The sequence below is a fragment of the Dendrobates tinctorius genome, unplaced genomic scaffold (assembly GCF_039654945.1).
Source record: "Dendrobates tinctorius isolate UK_male_01 unplaced genomic scaffold, ASM3965494v1 ptg000079l, whole genome shotgun sequence".
Taxonomy (NCBI): domain Eukaryota; kingdom Metazoa; phylum Chordata; class Amphibia; order Anura; family Dendrobatidae; genus Dendrobates; species Dendrobates tinctorius.
In genome coordinates, this window is record NW_027361747.1 from 8098612 (window position 1) to 8120014 (window position 21403).

Sequence of the window (21403 nt, forward strand, 5' to 3'; positions counted from 1 at the left end):
GTCTTTGTCCAGTTGCCACAGAGTACCGACATGGACACCGGACCACGGTCTTGCAAATGATTTTGCCTAGCTCGAATTGTGATGGAGGCTTTGGTATTTATCCACTATATTAACCCATTATGGTGTGTGCTGTCTTCTATAGGTTATGACTAATGCAGAGTATGCAGAATGGCTACACGACCACAGTTTAGCCGAAACCAGTATTGATAACCGGGAGGAACTCTTATACGAGTCTGCACTTAAACTGGAAACAGATCTAACACTCCTTGGTAAGTTTATGCTCTTACAATAGCAATGCTTATTGACGGTACACAACCTGACGCCAGTATAGATCCTAGTGTTTCAGTCATCGTTAAGTGGGGATTTATTTCTAGTGTACTACTGTACAAGACTACACATACATGTGTTATTTCCTTACCTGTGTGACATGCTATGTCCAAGCTAATATAGAAAGTTTCACATGAGAATGAGGAAACTTGAGGCGTATATCTTCGCAGTGGTTCTACATTGTGGGAAAGGTCTCGCCTCAGGAAGGGTTGGGAGTTCTGCTTTTTCAGTCTTTGAGCGTTGACCAGTATATTGTTGTTGCCACATATTTTCCTCTATTTCTAAATGCTGCACAATTTAATAGTCACGTTCTATTGAGTGACTTTTGGGATCAAAAACTCTTGCTGTTACTTTAGATTCTTCCTACGTTCTGCAGCATCTAGACCGCCACATACTATTTCTTTGATTAGGGTATGATTTGTAAACCATTTCAGGGGCTACTGGTATAGAAGACCGTCTTCAGGAAGGTGTTCCAGAGACCATAGAGTCTCTAAGAAAAGCTGGTATCAAAATTTGGATGCTTACCGGGGACAAGGAAGAGACTGCCGTCAATATTGCTTATTCTTGCCAACTCCTAGAACATAGTTACAAAATCTTCACAGTCACCAGACAAGAAAAGGTCAGTATATATACACATATGGATAACGAATATGTTACCTTACCCTGGTTCACCCAACCCTGGTTTATGGTTGTGAGTGTTTTGAGTCTTGTTTATCCCAACGAAATTGTAGCTTTTGGAAAACTTCATATTTTAGATCTCTCTTGGGGTGACAAAGTGCAAAATGAACAGAAAACAAAATGGATTAATTGAAATAATCTTGTTCTTCTTTATGGTAACTGCTTTAGTCAATTATGTGCCCCAAAAATTAGCTTTGTGTACTATAGTTCATAGCCTTACTAAATTACGTACACATGTCTTGGTTTAGTGCCTGGAATTTAGGGAAGTAATTACTGTAGTGAAGTAATTATTCCCCTCTACTCCTCCTTGGTCAGGCTTCATCTTGCATACTGTGTCCAGTTCTGGGCAACACATTTAAAAAAAAAAAAAAAAAACCTTGAAAAACTGGAGCTGCCAGGGTTGCGAGCAGACTGAAGAGCTGCCAGGGTTGCGAGCAGACTGAAGAGCTGCCAGGGTTGCGAGCAGACTGAAGAGCTGCCAGGGTTGCGAGCAGACTGAAGAGCTGCCAGGGTTGCGAGCAGACTGAAGAGCTGCCAGGGTTGCGAGCAGACTGAAGAGCTGCCAGGGTTGCGAGCAGACTGAAGAGCTGCCAGGGTTGCGAGCAGACTGAAGAGCTGCCAGGGCTGCGAGCAGACTGAAGAGCTGCCAGGGCTGCGAGCAGACTGAAGAGCTGCCAGGGCTGCGAGCAGACTGAAGAGCTGCCAGGGCTGCGAGCAGACTGAAGAGCTGCCAGGGCTGCGAGCAGACTGAAGAGCTGCCAGGGCTGCGAGCAGACTGAAGAGCTGCCAGGGCTGCGAGCAGACTGAAGAGCTGCCAGGGCTGCGAGCAGACTGAAGAGCTGCCAGGGCTGCGAGCAGACTGAAGAGCCTGTCCTATGTGGAACGGTTAAAGGATCTGGGAATATTTAGCTTGCAAAAAAGAAGGCTAAGCATAGACTTAATAGCTGTCTACAAATATCTGAAGGGATGTCACATTGTAGAGGAATAATCATTATTCTCATTTGCACATGGCAATACGACAAGTAATTGGAGTGAAACTGGAAGGGAGAAAATACAGACTAGACATTAGAAAACATTTTTTGACAGTAAGGGTGATCAATGAGTGGAACAGGCTGCCATGAGAGGTGGTGAGTTCTCCTTCAATGGAAGTCTACAAACTGTCTGAGATGGTTTAGTGAATCCTGCATTGAGCAGAGGGTTGGACATGATGACCCTGGAGGTCACTTTTAACTCTAACATTCTATGATTCTATGAAAAAAGACTCCATTTCAGTTTTATACTTCTCCTTCTCTTGCCCCCACCAATTCTAGGCCACAAAAGAATTTTTGTGAAATCATTACTAACATGGAATTGATTGTTCTATTTCTCTTTCCTGTTTCAACGAATGGAGTAGGAATTGCTCAGTTTATCTTCTTAGTTAAAGGGGTGTCTAACCATACAGGAACGAGGTCTGATCATACCACAGCTCCTAGGCAGGGGGGGGAGCAAAAGAGAGGAGACAGGACAGCATGGCGTCACAGCTGATTCTTTCTGCGAGTTGAAACATTTCACTGCCTGAGTTTTAAAAATTTTACCTCAAAGAAAAAAACTGCAGTGATCCTGTGCTGTAATCTCTGTATCCTCTCTCTTTCTTCCCTCCCCAGGAGCTGTGGTATGATCAGACCATGTCCCTGTACAGTCAGACACGGCCATTACACAGTACACAGCAGGGGCACATTTATAAGATTATCTCAGCACAGGAACATTTTATATAAACACATCCAATTGTGGAGTTTATTTTTATTCTAAAATCTGCTTAGTTAAAATGTACTTTTGTTTGTAGCACAACCCCTTTAATACAGGCAGGAAATGTTGAATACATCATAATAAATAATTATTAAAATCTCTTATCAGATTGAGTGTTTATGAATTTGGTTAAAGCTTTTTTTTTTTTTTTTTTTTGCCCATGACAAGTATGTTTTGTAATTCTCCCTAGTGTTTCCATAGTCTGTCTTCATTTTGCCTCTTTTTGTAATATTTTAACGTGAGAATTTATTCCCTCTTTTTGTTCCCAATAGGCATCATGTGAGGCTTTGATGGACCACATCATCACTGAAATGGAAGGACAACTATTGTCTAATAATTCTTTAAAAGAAGAGAACTCGTTTAACTCCTCTTTTGAGAAAGAAAATGTTGACTTTGCCTTGATAATCGATGGAAAGAGCCTGGAGTTTACACTACATGAAACACTGGAGAAGAAGTTTCTGTACCTCACTCAGCATTGCAGAGCAGTCATATGCTGCCGAGCAACTCCTCTGCAGAAAAGCCAAGTGGTTAAACTGGTCCGGAATAGCATGAAAGTCATGACTCTTGCCATCGGTTAGTAATTTGTCAGTGATTGAAGATTAACCCCTTAACGTCCAATGACGGACATAGTCCGTCATTGGACACCTCCCCCTGTTTGGTGCAGTCTCCGGCGGTGAGCCCGCACTTTTTCCAGGAGATGACAGCTGACCTGATCAGCTGACGTGTTCCCCTAACAGCCACAGGTGAAATCGCGATTCACCCGCAGCTGTTAACATGTTAAATGCCTCTGTCAAACTCTGGCAATGGCATTTAACATGGATGCGCAGGAAGAGCGTTGCTTCCTGCTCCCATTGGCGCCCGTGTCACATGACCGCGGGTTTCCGACGGATTGGCATGGCAACCCGGAGTCAGGAGAAGACCCCTGTGGTTGTCATTGCTACTTAGCTGTGAGCGCCACTTAGTGGTCGGCGCTCATAGCAAGTGAGCATTTCTGATACATAGCGCAGGGCTCTATGTATCAGAGGCGATCGGACAGCTGCAGCTTCAAGTCTCCCATGGAGACTATTGAAGCAAGTGAAAAAGAAAAACAAAAAAAAAATAAAGCTGCCATTCTCCGAGACCAGTAGCGACTCCATTTTTCGGGATCTGAGGCCGGGTGAGGGCTTATCTTTGCGTGCCGATCTTACATTTTTATTGATAACATTTTGGTGCAAATACGTTCTTTTGATCGCCCGTTATTGGATTTCATTGCAATGTTGCAACGTCCAAAAAAAAAAACGTAATTCTGGCTTTTCGTTTTGTTTTTTTTTCTTGCTACGTCATTTACCGATTCGATTAATTCTTTATTTATATTGATAGATCGGGCGATTCTGAACGCGGTGATACCAAATATGTGCATATTTGATTTTTTTTGTTTTATTTTGAATGGGGCAAAAGGGGTGATTTGAACTTTTATATATTTTTTTAATATTATTAAAAACATTTTATTTTTTTTATTAAAAAAAAATATAAAAGTTCAAATCGCCTCTTTCGCCCCATTCAAAATGAAACAATAAAAAAATCAAATGTGCACATATTTGGTATTGCCGCATTCAGAATCGATCTATCCATATAAATAATTAATCAATTCAGTAAATTATGTAGCAAGAAAAAAAATCGAAAAGCCAGAATTTCGTTTTTTTGGCCGATTGGTTACCATGTACAGTGTATACAGGAAGCTGTCAGTCAGGGTTGACCATTTGAGCACCGCTACATCTACCGTACAGCAGAGAAATCGTGGAGTCTATGAAATCTGCACCAAGCAGTCCAGTAAGTGATACATCACTGGAATCCAGCGCTCTGACCCTACCCCATGCTGCTTCCAGATTACATAGCAAAAAACTGCTGACAGATCCCCTTTAAAAGAAATTCAGACTTATTTAAAACACCTGTGTCTGTGTCAGATCTTTGTGGCAGTGTGTGTCATTGCTGCTAAATAAAAACAAGACATAACCCCTAGTAACACGGATCATTACATTATCTAGGATATTGATTACGGATAAAGCTTATTGTATAATCTGTGGCTTCATCAAATGAAAGCCTATGTATGCACAGGTGGGGATTAGGTTCTCACTGTACAAATGAATGTCCAGAAAATATCCGCACAGAAACATAATGTTCTCCGCTGTATTTATCCTCGAGCACGTATGAATGAAGGCACAGTCTTCATACTATGGCGCTCCAGCCAGTAGCGTTCATAGTAACCTTGTGCATGCAGTCTGATAGGAAGCGATAAGTGGGTGACATCCCCAACAGTAGTGAGTGGATGAGCAAGCCAACTAATGGTGTAATCTTAGAATAGACAGTCTAAAGATTTAACCAAATTTGTCAAACTGCCTAAACCACGGTGATAAATTTGGCACATTTTAAAGGGTAGGTCCTATCTTCAATCTTCGGGAGCAACCACTCCTCTGCTCTCGGCTCCCTGCCAGCACAAACAGTGCGCTCTCCTACAAACGGTTAGGTCTCGGCATGTTCCACTCCCTCCCTTGCAATAATCATTGCCCAGACAGCGGCTTTAATGTGTTGGAGTTTTCTTTCCATAGTCTTCACATGCATTGAGATAATCTTACTCCGCTGTATGTACTTTGTTTCTCCCCAAGGTGATGGTGCCAATGATGTGAGCATGATTCAGATCGCTGACGTTGGCGTGGGTATTTCTGGACAAGAAGGCATGCAGGTACAAGAAAGTCATAACTGAGAAATTCACCAAATAAACTAGCCCGAATAGTGAATGTCATTGGTTTTGTGTATCACATGAAAGTATGGAAATGACTGTCTTAGCAAATTAAGATAATGATGTACCAGAACTCTGCTTGCAGGAGCTATTCAAATAATACTACCGGTAGATAAAATGTGAAGGAAGCTCAGGTCACCGGACCAGTATAGGAATGAGTGTGGCCAGGCATAAGGTGACTAGTGCTATAGCAGTGTTACAGTGACCCACCCATCTAAATGTAATGTCAGTCCATATGGCACATGTATAGGCAGCATACTTGGTGTTCTTCTTGCAAAGCTCCTAGATGCAGTTCCTCCATTCTATGCAGAGCCAATAAAAATTGATTTTGTTAAATGACTCACAATTAGAGTTGAGCGATACCGTCCGATACTTCAAAGTATCGGATCGGAATGGATCGGCCGATCTTAAAAAAAAAAAAAAAAAAGTATCGGTATCGCCGATTCCGATACCGGAAGTCCCATTCAAGTCTATGGGACTTCCGGTATCGGAATAAGAAAAATCCTGTTTTTCCCTTGTACAGCCTCTCTGGGGTCTGTACGGGCCTTTCGGGGGGCTGTGCCGGCCTGCCAGGGGGTCTGTGCAGGCTCCGGTGGTCTGTGCAGGCCTGCCGGTGGGCTGTGCAGGCTCCGGTGGGCTGTGCCGGCCTGCCGGGGGGCTGTGCCGGCCTGCCGGGGGGCTGTGCTGATGTCCGGGGGTCTGTGCAAGCATCGTCCGATGGGACTACAAGTCCCATCTGGCGATGCCTGCTACCATGACAGTGATTGACACATTAGCCAATGATGGGACAGTAGTAGTCCCATCATCCGGCTAATGTGTTAAATGTTAAAAAAAAAAAAAAAATACTACATACATACTACATACATACTACATGCTACATACATACTACATGCTACATACATACTACATAACACATATATACTACATACATACTACATACATACTACATGCATGCTACATACATACTACATGCTACATACATACTACATGCATGCTACATACATGCTACATACATACTACATGCTACATACATACCACATACATGCTACATGCATGCTACATGCATGCTACATACATACTACATACATACTACATACATACTACATACATACTACATGCATGCTACATATATACATACTGCATGCTACATATATACATACTGCATGCTACATACATACTACATGCATGCTACATACATAACACATATATACTACATGCATGCTACATACATACTACATATATACTACATGCATGCTACATACATACTACATATATACTACATGCATGCTACATACATACTACATGCTACATACATACTACATGCTACATACATACCACATACATGCTACATGCATGCTACATACATACTACATATATACTACATACATACTACATACATACTGCATGCTACATACATACTACATACATACTACATACATACTACATGCATACTACATGCATGCTACATATATACATACTGCATGCTACATACATACTACATGCATGCTACATACATAACACATATATACTACATGCATGCTACATACATACTACATATATACTACATGCATGCTACATACATACTACATATATACTACATGCATGCTACATACATACTACATGCTACATACATACCACATATATACTACATATATACTACATATATACTACATGCATGCTACATACATACTGCATGCTACATGCATGCTACATACATACTACATACATACTACATGCTACATACATACCACATATATACTACATACATACTACATACAATACATTCATACAATACATACATAGACATACAGTACATATAACATAGAGTAACATACTTACCAATACTTGTCACATTGTTCCCCGAAGCCATTGTCTTTTACGGAATAAATATTAACATAACAAACCACAAAAATACTCACCCACGATCCGAAGCAGTCCACGAGTGTGTCCCACGACGATCTTGGGTAGAGAACTGCAGCATCAGCTGTTGCTGCCGTTCTCTACGGGCTGCAGGAATCCAATGACGGAAGGTAGGTATCCTTCCGCACTGTATTCCTTCGCCACTTAAAAAAAAAAAAAGTCGCTAGTCTCACTTTATGCCATTGCTGTGTGGGAAATTCCCACGCAGCAATGGCATAAAGTGAGACTAGGGACTTTTTTTTTTTTTAAGTGGCGGAGGAATACAGTGCGGAAGGATACCTACCTTCCGTCATTGGATTCCTGCAGCCCGTAGAGAACGGCAGCAACAGCTGATGCTGCAGTTCTCTACCCAAGATCGTCGTGGGACACACTCGTGGACTGCTTCGGATCGTGGGTGAGTATTTTTGTGGTTTGTTATGTTAATATTTATTCCGTAAAAGACAATGGCTTCGGGGAACAATGTGACAAGTATTGGTAAGTATGTTACTCTATGTTATATGTACTGTATGTCTATGTATGTATTGTATGAATGTATTGTATGTAGTATGTATGTAGTATATATGTGGTATGTATGTAGCATGTAGTATGTATGTAGTATGTATGTAGCATGCAGTATGTATGTAGCATGCATGTAGTATATATGTAGTATGTATGTAGCATGTAGTATGTATGTAGTATATATGTGGTATGTATGTAGCATGCATGTAGTATATATGTAGTATGTATGTAGCATGCATGTAGTATATATGTTATGTATGTAGCATGCATGTAGTATGTATGTAGCATGCAGTATGTATATATGTAGCATGCATGTAGTATGTATGTAGTATGTATGTAGTATGTATGTAGTATGTATGTAGTATGTATGTAGCATGCAGTATGTATGTAGTATGTATGTAGTATATATGTAGTATGTATGTAGCATGCATGTAGCATGTATGTGGTATGTATGTAGCATGTAGTATGTATGTAGCATGTAGTATGTATGTAGCATGTAGTATGTATGTAGTATGTATGTAGTATGTATGTAGCATGTAGTATGTATGTAGCATGTAGTATGTATGTAGCATGCATGTAGTATGTAGCATGTATGTAGTATGTATGTAGTATGTATGTAGTATATATGTAGTATGTATGTAGCATGTAGTATGTATGTAGCATGTAGTATGTATGTAGCATGTAGTATGTATGTAGCATGTAGTATGTATGTAGCATGTAGTATGTATGTAGCATGCAGTATGTATGTAGCATGCATGTAGTATGTATGTAGTATGTATGTAGTATATATGTGTTATGTAGTATGTATGTAGCATGTAGTATGTATGTAGCATGCATGTAGTATGTATGTAGTATGTATGTAGTATATTTTTTTTTTTTTTTTTTTTAACACATTAGCCGGATGATGGGACTACTACTGTCCCATCATTGGCTAATGTGTCAATCACTGTCATGGTAGCAGGCATCGCCAGATGGGACTTGTAGTCCCATCGGACGATGCTTGCACAGACCCCCGGACATCAGCACAGCCCCCCGGCAGGCCGGTACAGACCCCCACAGGGTGCACAGACCACCGGCATGCCGGCGCAGCCCCCCGGCAGGCCGGTACAGACCCCCACAGGGTGCACAGACCACCGGCAGGCCGGCACAGCCCCCCGGCAGGCCGGTACAGACCCCGGGCAGTCCACACAGCCCCCCGGCAGGCCGGCACAGCCCCCCGGCAGGCCGGCAGAGACCCCCGGAAGGCCCGAAATGACGGCGCATCATGATGCGCACACACTGCGCATCATGATGACGTCAGGCTGTCAATCAACTTTGAACTTCCGATTCCGATGCCGACTTCCGATATTGAAAAAATATCGGAAGTCGGTATCGGAATTCCGATACAGCAAGTATCGGCCGATACCCGATACTTGCGGTATCGGAATGCTCAACACTACTCACAATACAATTAATATAAAAAGAGGGCTAAAAGGAGATGTTAAGACAGAGGCAAACTCCAAAATGAGACTTCTTAGATAACAATTAGGAAGGCCCATTTGGTACACCAAATGTTGGGGTCTTGAAAAGCTGTTGACAGTATAGTGAACCACATAGTTATAATACAGATATCACCAGGAAAATCAGTGGCATCAACTCATATCACATTCCATAAGCATCTGGAACCAGGACCTGTGTGTACACTGTTCCAGATAAATAATACATCTTACAGTGAATAAAAATGATGACCTGTGGTGTGCACAGAGGCCACAGGATTGCCCCAGGAGGTTGGTTGGATAGCAGTATAGTGTATAGTACAAATGTCACCAGGAAAATCCGTGGGATCAGTGCACGTCTCAGAATAGCAGTGTGAACAAAGAAAAATTATATTAGCAGCAAGATAACAGAGCAATAACTGTAATGTCAAATAAGGAGTCCTACCAGCGTGGATGTCCAGCTAAGAAGCACACCTGATACGCGTTTCGCTTTGGGCTTCTTTCCAGGGGTAATGTTAGGGCTAGGATGTGAGCTACTTATGGTGTCACTCACCAATGAATAGTGGTCAATCGTGGCGCTCACGTCTTCTGCGCCATGGCTGGGAGCCCAGAGACTGGCGTCTAACGTCACCTCTACCCCCGCCCACAGCAGATTTGTCATGTATTGATGGCATACTGGTTGTCCTTGCAATGCTCCCTGCTGCAGTTCCTTCATTCTGACACCTGGACTCTTGCTTCTCAAAATGGATCAAACATTAGTATTCTCTCTGTACAAAGTCTGACACCTGAGAAGACAGCATGTGCCATGTATAGTGACATTTTTAGGTTTCAGCTTAAGGGTCACATCTGGTGACTGAACAGATCATGTAAGGTTTCCATGACCATCTGGTGTTTATTTCAATAGTGCAAGATGTAAAACTTCTGAAAACATTGGATAAATAGATGGTGTCAAATAATGAGGCATTAAAGGTTTGTTGCTTTGCGCAAAAAACGCACGTCCCCAGACACACAGAAAATAGCTAAAAATGCGGACTTTTCTGCAAAATTAATGAGCATGCTGCATTTTTTACCGCAAAGCGTTTTTTTCGTGGAAAAAAACGCATCAATAAGCACAAAGTGCAAAATGCATTAAAATGAATGGGATGCTTCTTTTGAGCGATTTTTAAGTGTTTTTGCTGGTAAAAACGCTTAAAAAATGTGAAAAAACGCTTACGTGGGCACACAGCCTTAAGCCTATCTGACTGCAGACTGAGGCAACTAGATTTTCCTGCGCTACTTTCAGGCTGGGTTCACACGTAGCGGAACTCTCGCGGAAATTACCGCGAGAGTTCCAGAATTGCATTCCACGGGAAAAACGCATTTTAAATTCCCGCGATTTTCCAGTGGAAAAACTAGCATTTTGCAAGCGTAATTAGCTTGCAAAATGCTAGCGTTTTCCAAGCGATGTTTGACAAGTGTGACCAACTTTTTACTACTGAGGCCGCCTATGCAGCATCAGTAGTAAAAGATAAAATGTAAAAAATAAAAAATGGTGTTATTCTTACCTTCCGAAGTCCCGCGCAGCCTTCCCGCCTCTCTCCACGCCCTCGTTCCCAGTAATCCTTTGCGAAAATGCCCGCTATGACGTACGTTCTCGCGGGATCGCGACGTCTCGCGGTAATTCGCGATGACATCTCGCGGTAATTCGCCTCTCCACGTTCCCGGTCCCATGAAGCCTTTGCGAGCGATGACGTCCGTTCTCGCGGGATCACAAAGTCTCACAGTCATTCGCGCGACGTCATCGCGAATGACCGCGAGACGTCGCGATCCCGGGTGAACAGACGTCATCGTGGGCATTTTCGCAAAGGATTACTGGGAATGGGAGCGTGGAGAGAGGCGGGAAGGCTGCGCGGGATGTCAGAAGGTGAGAATAACAATATTTTTTATTTTAAATTCTATTTTTCACAGGGATATGGTACCCAAAGCCCGGAGGACAGTCTCCTCTCCTCTGGACCGTGGGTACCATCCGCTATTGTTCTGCTTACTTTTCGCATGGTGGGCACAGCCACATGCGGAAAGTAAGCGGAACAATGCATTCCTATGGGTGCGGGATCGCCGCGATTCCGCAAAATTAATGAGCATGCTGCGTTTTTTTACCGCGAAGCGATTCCGCCGCGGTAAGAACCGCAGCATTAGCACAGCATTGCGGAATCCCATAGGATTGCATAGGATGCTTATTTTTCGCGGCAAAATCGCGCGGTTAAAACCGCCGCGGAAACGCGAAAAAAACGCCACGTGTGAACAGCCTCAAAGTTCTATTGTTTTAAAAGCAGTCATATCATCTATTCGTACTGCAAAAACTGGGGAATCGTGACAGTGTACACATTTCACACTGTCAAAATTTGACAGTGTGCAGTCACATAGTTACTACTGATTTTTTTCTTGAGAGAGTGGAAAACTGTTTGAACTAGCTCATTTGGTAGTCGTTGATTAAGAGCCATTTGTTGCCAAGCCATAAGCACACATTGACACAAATTGCAGTGCAAAACTTTTTCTTGCCTTATTTTTCGGTTGCAGGTACAGCACGGCAAATGGAGGGGGATATAAGCACAATAATTATAGTTTCTCCCCAACGTACACTAGCCGCCCTAGGCTGAGCCCAGCTCCTGATGTTTCTCCCCTTATTTCTGACCTGCAGGCCGTGATGTCAAGTGATTTTGCAGTCTCACACTTTAAACATCTGAGGAAGCTGCTACTTGTTCATGGGCATTGGTGTTATACTCGATTGGCAAATATGATACTCTACTTTTTCTACAAAAATGTGGTAAGTAAATTATATGAAACATTTATTGTAAATACCTTTTAAGTGGTGGAACCAGTTGTCAAAATGTTACAAAAATTCTGTGGTAGCAAGAACCGTCATAAACGAGATGCAGCCTCCCCATGCACCATCTTCCCTGCAAGCGACAGATTATACAGTGGTGTGAAAGTGTTTTCCCCTTCCTGATTTCCTGTTCTTTTGCATGTTTGTCACAATTAAATGTTTCAGATCACCCAACAAATGTGAATATTAGACAATGATAACACAAGTAATCACAAAATGCAGTTTTGAAATGAAAGTCTTTATTATTAAGGGAAGTTTAAGTCCAAGCCGACAGGGCCTTACAGAAAGAACAGTCTCTTTACTAAAGAAAATGGGCTAAATGACTATATACAAATAATAAGTAATTGGTGATCAAATTTACATTTAGTTGAAGATTGACCCATACACGTAGATTGGCAGATCTCTGGGATATTTATCTTATCAATTCATTCAGTTCTCTAGCTGTCCCCTCTAGTAATCCTCACTTAATATTCCTTACTAGTGCTGAACTATGCTTCTTCTCTGAGCTATTTTTTTCCTCCAGGAGATAAAATAAGAATCCTTCCAGTCTGAAGGCAGTCAGCTTTCCTCCTTTTTTATCGGTCCCTTCTAGATCCATCAGCCAGTGGGGGAGAACAAACTCCCTGTTGCAGTCTGCCTTCCTCTTTTGACTTCTCTCTCCTGTGTCTCTTTTCAGATGCAGTCATTGGATGACTGCCAGGCAGGGCCGGCTTTAGAGGCAGGCAGACCAGGCAGCTGTCTAGGACCCCCCACTCCTCCAGGGGCCCTCAAGTCAGTGGCATGGCAGTGACACACCACGTGGCCGCTATGGGGCACATTAGTAAGAGAGGCCCGGCGCCGCCCCCCACATCGCGCATTCAACTGAAAGCAGTAATGGAGGAGAGCGCGTCAGATGACGCTCCCTCTCCCATCACTCTGCCTCTGAGTCAGCATTTACCAGCAGTGGAGCTGATGAAATGCTCTGCAGAAGCCAGAGCAGCGGGGGAACGAGGAGGAGAGGCAAGTATTGTGTGAGGGGGGGATGCACTGTACTGTATGTGTTGGGAGGGCTGCATTATACTATATAGGGGATGCATTGTACGGTGTGTGGGGGGGCTTCACTATACTGTGTGGGGTGTTGCATTATACTGTGTATGGAGGCTGCATTATACTGTGTGTGGTGCTGCATTATACTCTGAGGACAATCTGTACCCATCATGTAAATGCAACAGAAATGTTTGTATGATGGTGCAATATGTGAGCATTTGGGGCCCTACTTTAAACTTTTGCCCAGGGCCCCACTTTGTTTAAAACTGGCACTGCTGCCAGGGGAGCTTGTTCCATCTCTTTCCAGAGACTTCTGCATAACAAGTAAAGTGGAGTCATGTAAACAAGCACCTGAGACGGAAGATTAACCCTGTGTGTGCTGCCTGTCAGGAAGTCACACACAATGTTACAATATACAGGTTACAAAGAAATCACAGTATTTGCATTCAAGGCTGGGTTCACACGTAGCGGAACTCTTGCGGAAATTACAGCGAGATTCCGGAATTTCATTCCGCGGGAAAATCGCATTTTAAATTCCCGCGATTTTCCCGCGGAAAAACTAGCATTTTGCAAGCGTAATTAGCTTGCAGAATTGCTAGCGTTTTCCAAGCAATCTGGAGCATCGCTTGGAGAACTGATTGACTGGTTGGTTACACTCGTCAAACATAGTGTTTGACGAGTGTGACCAACTTTTTACTATTGAGGTCGCCTATGTGGCATCAATAGTAAAAGATAGAATGTAAAAAATAATAAAAAAAATATTGTTATTCTCACCTTCCGACGTCCCGCGCAGCCTTCCCGCCTCTCTCCACGCTCCCGGTCCCAGTAATCCTTTGCGACAATTACCGCGATGACGTCTGTTCACCCGGGATCGCGACGTCTCGCGGTCATTCGCGATGACGTCGCGCGAATGACCGTGAGACTTTGCGATCCCGCGAGAACGGACGTCATCGCTCGCAAAGGCTTACTGGGACCGGGAACGTGGAGAGAGGTGGGAAGGCTGCACGGGACGTCGGAAGGTGAGAATAACAATATTTTTTATTTTAAATTCTATTTTTTACAGGGATATGGTACACAAAGCCCGGAGGACAGTCTCCTCTCCTCCGGACCGTGGTACCATCCGCAAATGTTCTGCTTACTTTTCGCATGGCGTGCACAGCCACATGCGGAAAGTAAGCAGAACAATGCATTCCTATGGGTGCGGGATCGCTGCGATTCCGCGAAATTAATGAGCATGCTGCGTCTTTTACCGCATAGGAATGCATGGGATGCTTATTTTTCGCGTTTTCGCTGCAAAATCGCACGGTTAAAACTGCAAAAAACGCCACGTGTGAACTCAGCCTAACACATTATACAGGAGTGTTCAAAATAGTAGCAGTCCAATATAACTAACCAGATTAATCATTGTTTTTGGTAAAAATTCTATTACCATATGTAAAACAATTTACCATTTGGTGCAGTAGATTCTAAAAAAACAACAGACTCCGCATTCATGATCTGCAGGTTTTTGAGTCTGTGTATTAGAATATTTAATTGTTCAAAATAATAGCAGTATGGAGTTCAATTAGTGAGGTCAATAATTCTGTGAAGAAACAGGTGTGAATCACCTGGCCCTTATTTAACCCCTTTCCGACATCTGGTGTGAGGCTGTGTGCACACGCTGCGGATTATGTGCGGATTCATCCGCGCAGATTTTGTAAAATCCGCAGGTGAAACCGCAGGTCAAAATACCTGCGGTTTTACCTGCAGATTGCTCTGCAGTTTTGCCCTGCGGTTTTTCATCTCCTCAAATGGAGGAGATGGCAAACCGCAGCAGAATCCGCAGAAAAAATTGACATGTCAATTCTTTCTGCGGATTGAAAACCGCAGATAATCCACTCGGAAAATTCCGCACTGTCTGCATTGCGGTTTTTGATTCCCATAGGGAATCATGGTACTGTACACCTCAGCAAAAACTGCTGCGGGTCCGCAGCGGCCAAAACCGCTGCGGAACCGCAGCAAAATCCGCAGCGTGTGCACACAGCCTAATAGTACGCCGATGTCGGACTCCCTCCCTTTGATGTGAGCTCCAGCGGTGAGCCCACATCTTTTCCAGGACATGTCAGCTGTTTTGAACAGCTGATATGTGCCCGCAATAGCCTCGAGTGGAATCGCGATCCACCTGCGGCTATTAACTTAGTTAAATGCCGCTGTCAAACACTGACAGCGGCATTTAAATGGCTCTTCCGGCAATCACGCCGGAAATACGCATACCGTTGACCTGAGTCACGTGATCGTGGGTCACCAGTGTGTCGGCATGACAACCGGAGGTCTCTTGGAGACCTCTATGGTTGTCAGTGCCGGATTGCTGTGAGCGCCACCCAGTGGTCGGTGCTCATAGCAAGTCAGCAATTCTACTACATAGAGGCGATCTGACCATCTTCTCTGTGTAGCAGAATCGATCGAGCTATGGCAGCTTGTAGTCTCCCATGGAGACTATTGAAGCATGCCAAAAGTAAAAAAAAAAAAAAAAAATATATAAAAGTTCATATCACCCCCCTTTTAAAATAAAACAATAAAAATAAAATCAAACCTAAACATGATCGGTATCGCTGTGTTCAGAATCGCGTGATCTATCAATAAAGGATTAACCTGATCGTGAGAAAGTCAAAACGTCAGAATTACGTTTTTTTTGGTCGCCATAACATTGCATTAAAATGCAATAACGGGCGATGCACTTGAAATTTTTTTACCGTTTTCTAGTACCCGACATGGTAAAACCAATTGTGTCTTTCAAAACTACAACTCGTCCCGCAAAAAATAAGCCCTTACATGGCCATATTGACGGAAAAATAAAAAAGTTATGGCTCTGGGAAGGAGGGGAACGAAAACGCAAATCCGAAAAAGCTCCGGGGGTTAAGGTTGAAGCCAGGACATGTTGTACATTAATTTCCCCTTGAAAGCCTGAGAAATATGGGTCGTTACAGACATTGTTCAGAAGAACAGCGTACTTTGGTTAAAAAGTTGATCGGAGAGGGTAAAACTTAAAAAAGTGCAGACAATTATAGGCTGTTAAGGTAAAGCAATCTCCAATGCTTTAAAATGGAAAGCCAAACTAGAGACACGTGGAAGAAAACGGAGGACTACCATTCGAATGGATGGAAGAATAGCCAGAATGGCCAAGGCTCAGCCGATGATCAGCTCCAGGATGATCAAAGACAGTCTCAAATTATCTGTGAGGACTGTGACAGAAGACGCCTCTGTAAACCTAATCGCTTAGCAAGAAGTCCTTGCAAAGTCCCACTGTTAAAAAAACAAAACATGTACTGAAGCAGATACAATTTGCCAAAGAACGCATCAACTGGCCTGAAGAGAAATGGAGAAATATTTTGTGGACTGATAGAGCAATTTTACTTCTATCGCTTCATTGGGGGACACAGGAACCATGGGTGTATGCTGCTGCCACTAGGAGGCTGACACTATGCAGAAAAAAAGTTAGCTCCTCCTCCGCAGTGTACACCCCACTGACAGGAAGTAGGATGTCCAGTTTAGCTTAGTGTCAGTAGGAGGTGGACACGGGTCTTTCACTAGACCCTTATCTACCTCAATGTGCGTCATTTCTTTTCAGGTTTTCCGGAGGGATACAGTGTGAATGATCACTACTGTACTCCCACACAGAGACTGAGTACGGCGTGTACTGCCACCCCGTATCCTCATATGTTTGGACGGCAGGACCCCATCCCCTAGCACAGAAGCGTGCTTAGGTGTTCCAGACCCGGTCCTGGCCCACTGTCTGCCACCTACTCGCCCACCAGAGAGTGTTAGTTGGATGAGACGTGACGTCCGGCAACCGTCAGACGACTTCACCTTAAGAAGATAGGTAAAGAAGAGGAGACCCCTTGTCAGGTGTAGACGGTCACTGGTAATTTAGGCCCCGGTTTATATTCAGGCCTGGACCTCCCTTTCCCCTGGCTTCTCTCCTGCCGTCCGGGCCTCCACCCCGCCCCCGCTCCAACGGCGGTTTACAGGGACTAATCTAGGCCCCGGCTTCATTGCGGCCTAATTCTCGGCATCTCCGCCCCCCGTCTTCTGTGTATTCGGGCGCCCGTCTCCCCTCACTTCCCCGGCGCAAGCTCCGCCCTCTCTACCCGGCCTCACATGTGGCGCAGAGATAGTAGCCATCACCGCCATATTCCTGCACCCAGAGCTGACTTTTAGCTCCGTCCCCTTGCGGGCTTTGCAGAGCGGTGTTTTTCACAGCGCGCTCATTCTATTGCGGCGAGAAGCGTCTTCCTTGGCACCCCCCCAACGGTCGCATTCTCCCAGCATGGGACCCGGTTAGTGCCTTCACCTGGCAGGACCAGCTTTTTCCTGCCTATCTCCACTCAGCTTAATCAGGTACGTTGCGGAGTATAAGCCTCTCATAGTAAATCTAAGCAGGGCCACACTTTCCGCAGGTACAGTGAAAGACCAGAGAATCCATCTTTGCTAGTGTGTCTCATGTGATATGCACTATAGTCGTACCGTACAATCGATAGTGGTATAGGGACAGTCATTAGCGGAATAGCACCCTGCAGCCGTACAGTCCCAGACGTAACCGTTTTCTGGAGCCGTACAGTCACTAACGTAATGGGTTTCCTGGAGCTGTACGGTCTGTGACGTAATGGTACTCTGGAGTCGGGCAGTCACCGACTTTACAGTCATCTAGAGCCATACAGTCACTAACGTAATAGTACTCTAGAGGCGGGTAATTCACTGCCGTAATAATCTGCTGCGCAGTCTCTTGTGCATCAGTATGTCTGGTGTCATAGCACACAGAGCCATGTAGAGCCACGCTGCTGTCTACTGTAATTGCCGCATGGCGTTTGTCTGGTAGAAACTTCCACCGCAATTGCAGACATGTGCCTTAATTTTCAGTAGAGCAAGACTCGATCATTGCCTCACATATTGATGCTAGAGCCCTGGCATAGCAACTGCTTCCATAGCTCACAGGCACTCGCCCTTCTTTTTTCTGTAGCCCCCTCCGGATGCTGGCTTCACACTGCCCTAAGCAGAATAATGAGCTGCTTCTATCTCTTCACGTCTGTAGTGTTTTGGGCCGGATTTCCAGCTGGACAGAAGTCCTTGTTACCTGGCAATTGTCTGCTGTGACTCAGTGGATAAGGAAGCTGTCCACAACTCGCAGGTCCAGGAGTTGCAACCCTGGCGCACAACAGAGAGTAGAGTTTAGTCTCTTTCTGATCCCAGACCTACTGTTCTACCGTCAAGAGAATTGACAGGTCAGAATCTACTTTAATACAGACTTCAGGGTACGGCTTACTACATGTGAAGCCGTTATTCTGCCTAAGGTCGTCAGGTATCCAGACCCAGACCGCAACACAGAAGCCGTTATTCTGCCTAATGCCATCAGGTATGCAGACCTAGACCACAACACAGAAGCCGTTATTCTGCCTAATGTCGTCAGGTTTCCAGGCCTACACCACAGCGCAACACAGAAACTGCTGTCTCCTATATCCTTCTCCGGGTTCTCTCCACGCTGTTCACAGGATACTTAGAGCCGATTGCAGCTATACTATATCCGCTATCCAGGCTTCAGACGCACCACCTACCAGGTACAGTGGTTGAAATGGCAGTATTACTGTGGAGACGTTTCGGGGGTTGACTACTTCAATGGTACTGGTGTTCAGTACCGTACTCAGGTGAGTCAGACGCCCTCGTATTCAGGTTCCTCGTGTCCTATTGCACCAGTTTTCTATCCCTTGATCGAGCACTTGGATAGTCCTCTACCAGACAGGTTTAGTCAATACACGCCATCTTTCCGGTAACTCAAATGTACCTGAAGTCCATCGACTACACCGGCCCGGCTCTACTGTCCCATTGTCAGATCAGTCAGGAGCACCCTCTCTCACGTTTCTCAGGGTCCTTTGCAGCCTTTGCCTAGCTCCCGTCTAATCACCACTTGAGGTGAGGTGCCGGCATTTATTACCTCTGGCGGGCTGCAGCTGCGATTTCAAGCCTCTTTCATGTGAGTCTAAGGCTAGTTTCACATTAGCATTTACGGCCGCAGCGTCGGGCTGCGCACGGCCGCCGCTAAGCCCCGCCCCTGCCGCGCCTTTGCCGGTAGCTCCGCCTACAGGCGCATGACGCTGCATGCGTCCCCTATCTTTAGCACTGGGGACGCAGGCCGAGCGCAGGTATGCGTTTGGCGGCGCATGTGTCCTTTTGACGGTGCGCCAATCAGCGCCAAACGCAACCTGTAGCAATTTGGTGCGATCGGCGCAGCATCAAAAGGACGCATGCGCCGCCAAACGCATACCTGCGCTCGGCCTGCGTCCCCAGTGCTAAAGATATGGGACGCAGGACGCATGCAGCGTCATACGCCCATAGGCAGAGCTACCGGCGGAGGCGTGGCAGGGGCGGGGCTTAGCGGCGGCCGTGCGCAGCCCGACGCTGCAGCCGTAAACGCTAATGTGAAACTAGCCTAAGACATCTTTCAGCTGCATGTTTCATAGCCAATAACATCTGTGGCTTGTTAACAGTTAAATGTAAAAAGCTACCATGTCCAAACGGAGTGGATCTCTGTACCACAGAGCGGATCTCAGTAGCAACATAACTGGATACTCCACCTTCAGGTAGGTCAGACACTCTTGTGTCAGGTACGGATGGTCGAAGTTACTGCGGCATGATCTGGACCCTAAGTCTGAGTTGCTCCACAAGAGTTTTTTGTACCACCTTCTGATCAGTGTACAGTACCGTCCGCAGGCTGTCTTTACTGCCCGGTGTGTTACGCCTATCATTAATGTTTGGCTAATAGTGGTTTATAAGTTCTAGTATGGCCTAAGGGCCTTCGAGCTACCACAATACCTAAGCTCCTTATTTGTCCGAACTTACCTATTCTTTCTTACAGACACCGGATAAGGCCTCCAGCAGCTCACAGATGTGACTTCTGACCGTGACTGGGACAAGTTTCCCACCTCAGACAGGAGTGGGATCTCACTCTGCGCAAGTATCGACCAGGGTAGAAAGATGCTCCAGTTTTGGATCTAAGGATGAGTCTGGTGATAACACGTTTTTTTTTAAGCTAGAATGGTATTTTTCACTGTGATCTTCGGGCGCGTGTTGTCTTGGACGTAGGCACGCGGATCTACACACTGCAATCCCCTCCCTGCTCCAGAGGGTCCAGGATGGATTCGGTCGTTTACATCGTCATAAGGATTGACCTTCCTTTCATCAGCCTAGTTGTCTTTCTGGGGACTATTTGATCTACCTAGAGCCAACTTTCTTTGCAGTTGACATACTCCATGTTTTGCCATTGACTTTCCTTGCTCGACTATTCACTTTTATAAATCCAGCTGAATTATTTTTTCCCATATTCACCTCATCCCTGTATGCTGGGTTTATCTTCCTCTTGATATCAGTCTGAAAATTCATCCAGTAGTCTTCAGTCTACCTGCTTAATCGAGCAATCAGTTGTCTCTTCATAGCCAACCTGTGCCTACATTGCAGCGATGAGATCCAGGTTCCATTCAGTACATTTTCAGTGTTCGGTTCTTTAGCAAGGTTCTCAGGGCCTGCTCTCAGGTCTTGTCATTTTCTCATAGAACGGACTTCAGCCGTTTCCAAACAAGGAGGCGCCTTGGTATATCCTTTTTTCTCCTGAGTGCTTCACAAATTAGACTACTTATGCGACTACGAACCCTCCGGTTCCAAGTTCTCCACCACTACGGTCCTTCCTTGCCCAGACGTGCATCCCTCAGGGATACCAACGTCGAATTCACACAGTAGTTAGCAGGGTCAACCTTGAAAGCACCGCCGCTATAGCGTGTCCTGCCTTAGCCCCCACTCATGTTGCAAAGTTCTATAGATGCGTGGCCTAGCTTGCTCAGAGCATTCTTCCTGGGGGCCGGTTGGAAGATTTGGCCGTCCTCACTGGCCAAACTGTCTCTTGCATGGAGACAGTTTTTCGCCTAATCATTCCCATCTAAGGGTCCATTTGGCTTTCGGTTTCACAAGCGAAATTATCCCCAAACTGGTCCCTCATCAACTTTCCGTTCCTTCCGTGTGGCTCCAATATTC

The 21403-nt window shown here is 44.9% G+C and overlaps 1 protein-coding gene across 1 annotated transcript in view; it reads left to right on the forward strand.

Annotated features, from left to right (window-relative positions):
- Nucleotides 1-21403, forward strand: part of ATP10D (ATPase phospholipid transporting 10D (putative)) — a 214967-nt gene that overhangs the window by 168273 nt on the left and 25291 nt on the right. The window contains exons 14-18 of the mRNA XM_073583462.1: nucleotides 143-269; nucleotides 762-946; nucleotides 3063-3363; nucleotides 5433-5509; nucleotides 12137-12262. Of these exons, the coding sequence (XP_073439563.1) occupies nucleotides 143-269; nucleotides 762-946; nucleotides 3063-3363; nucleotides 5433-5509; nucleotides 12137-12262 (816 nt within the window). The remainder of the gene's footprint in view (nucleotides 1-142; nucleotides 270-761; nucleotides 947-3062; nucleotides 3364-5432; nucleotides 5510-12136; nucleotides 12263-21403) is intronic.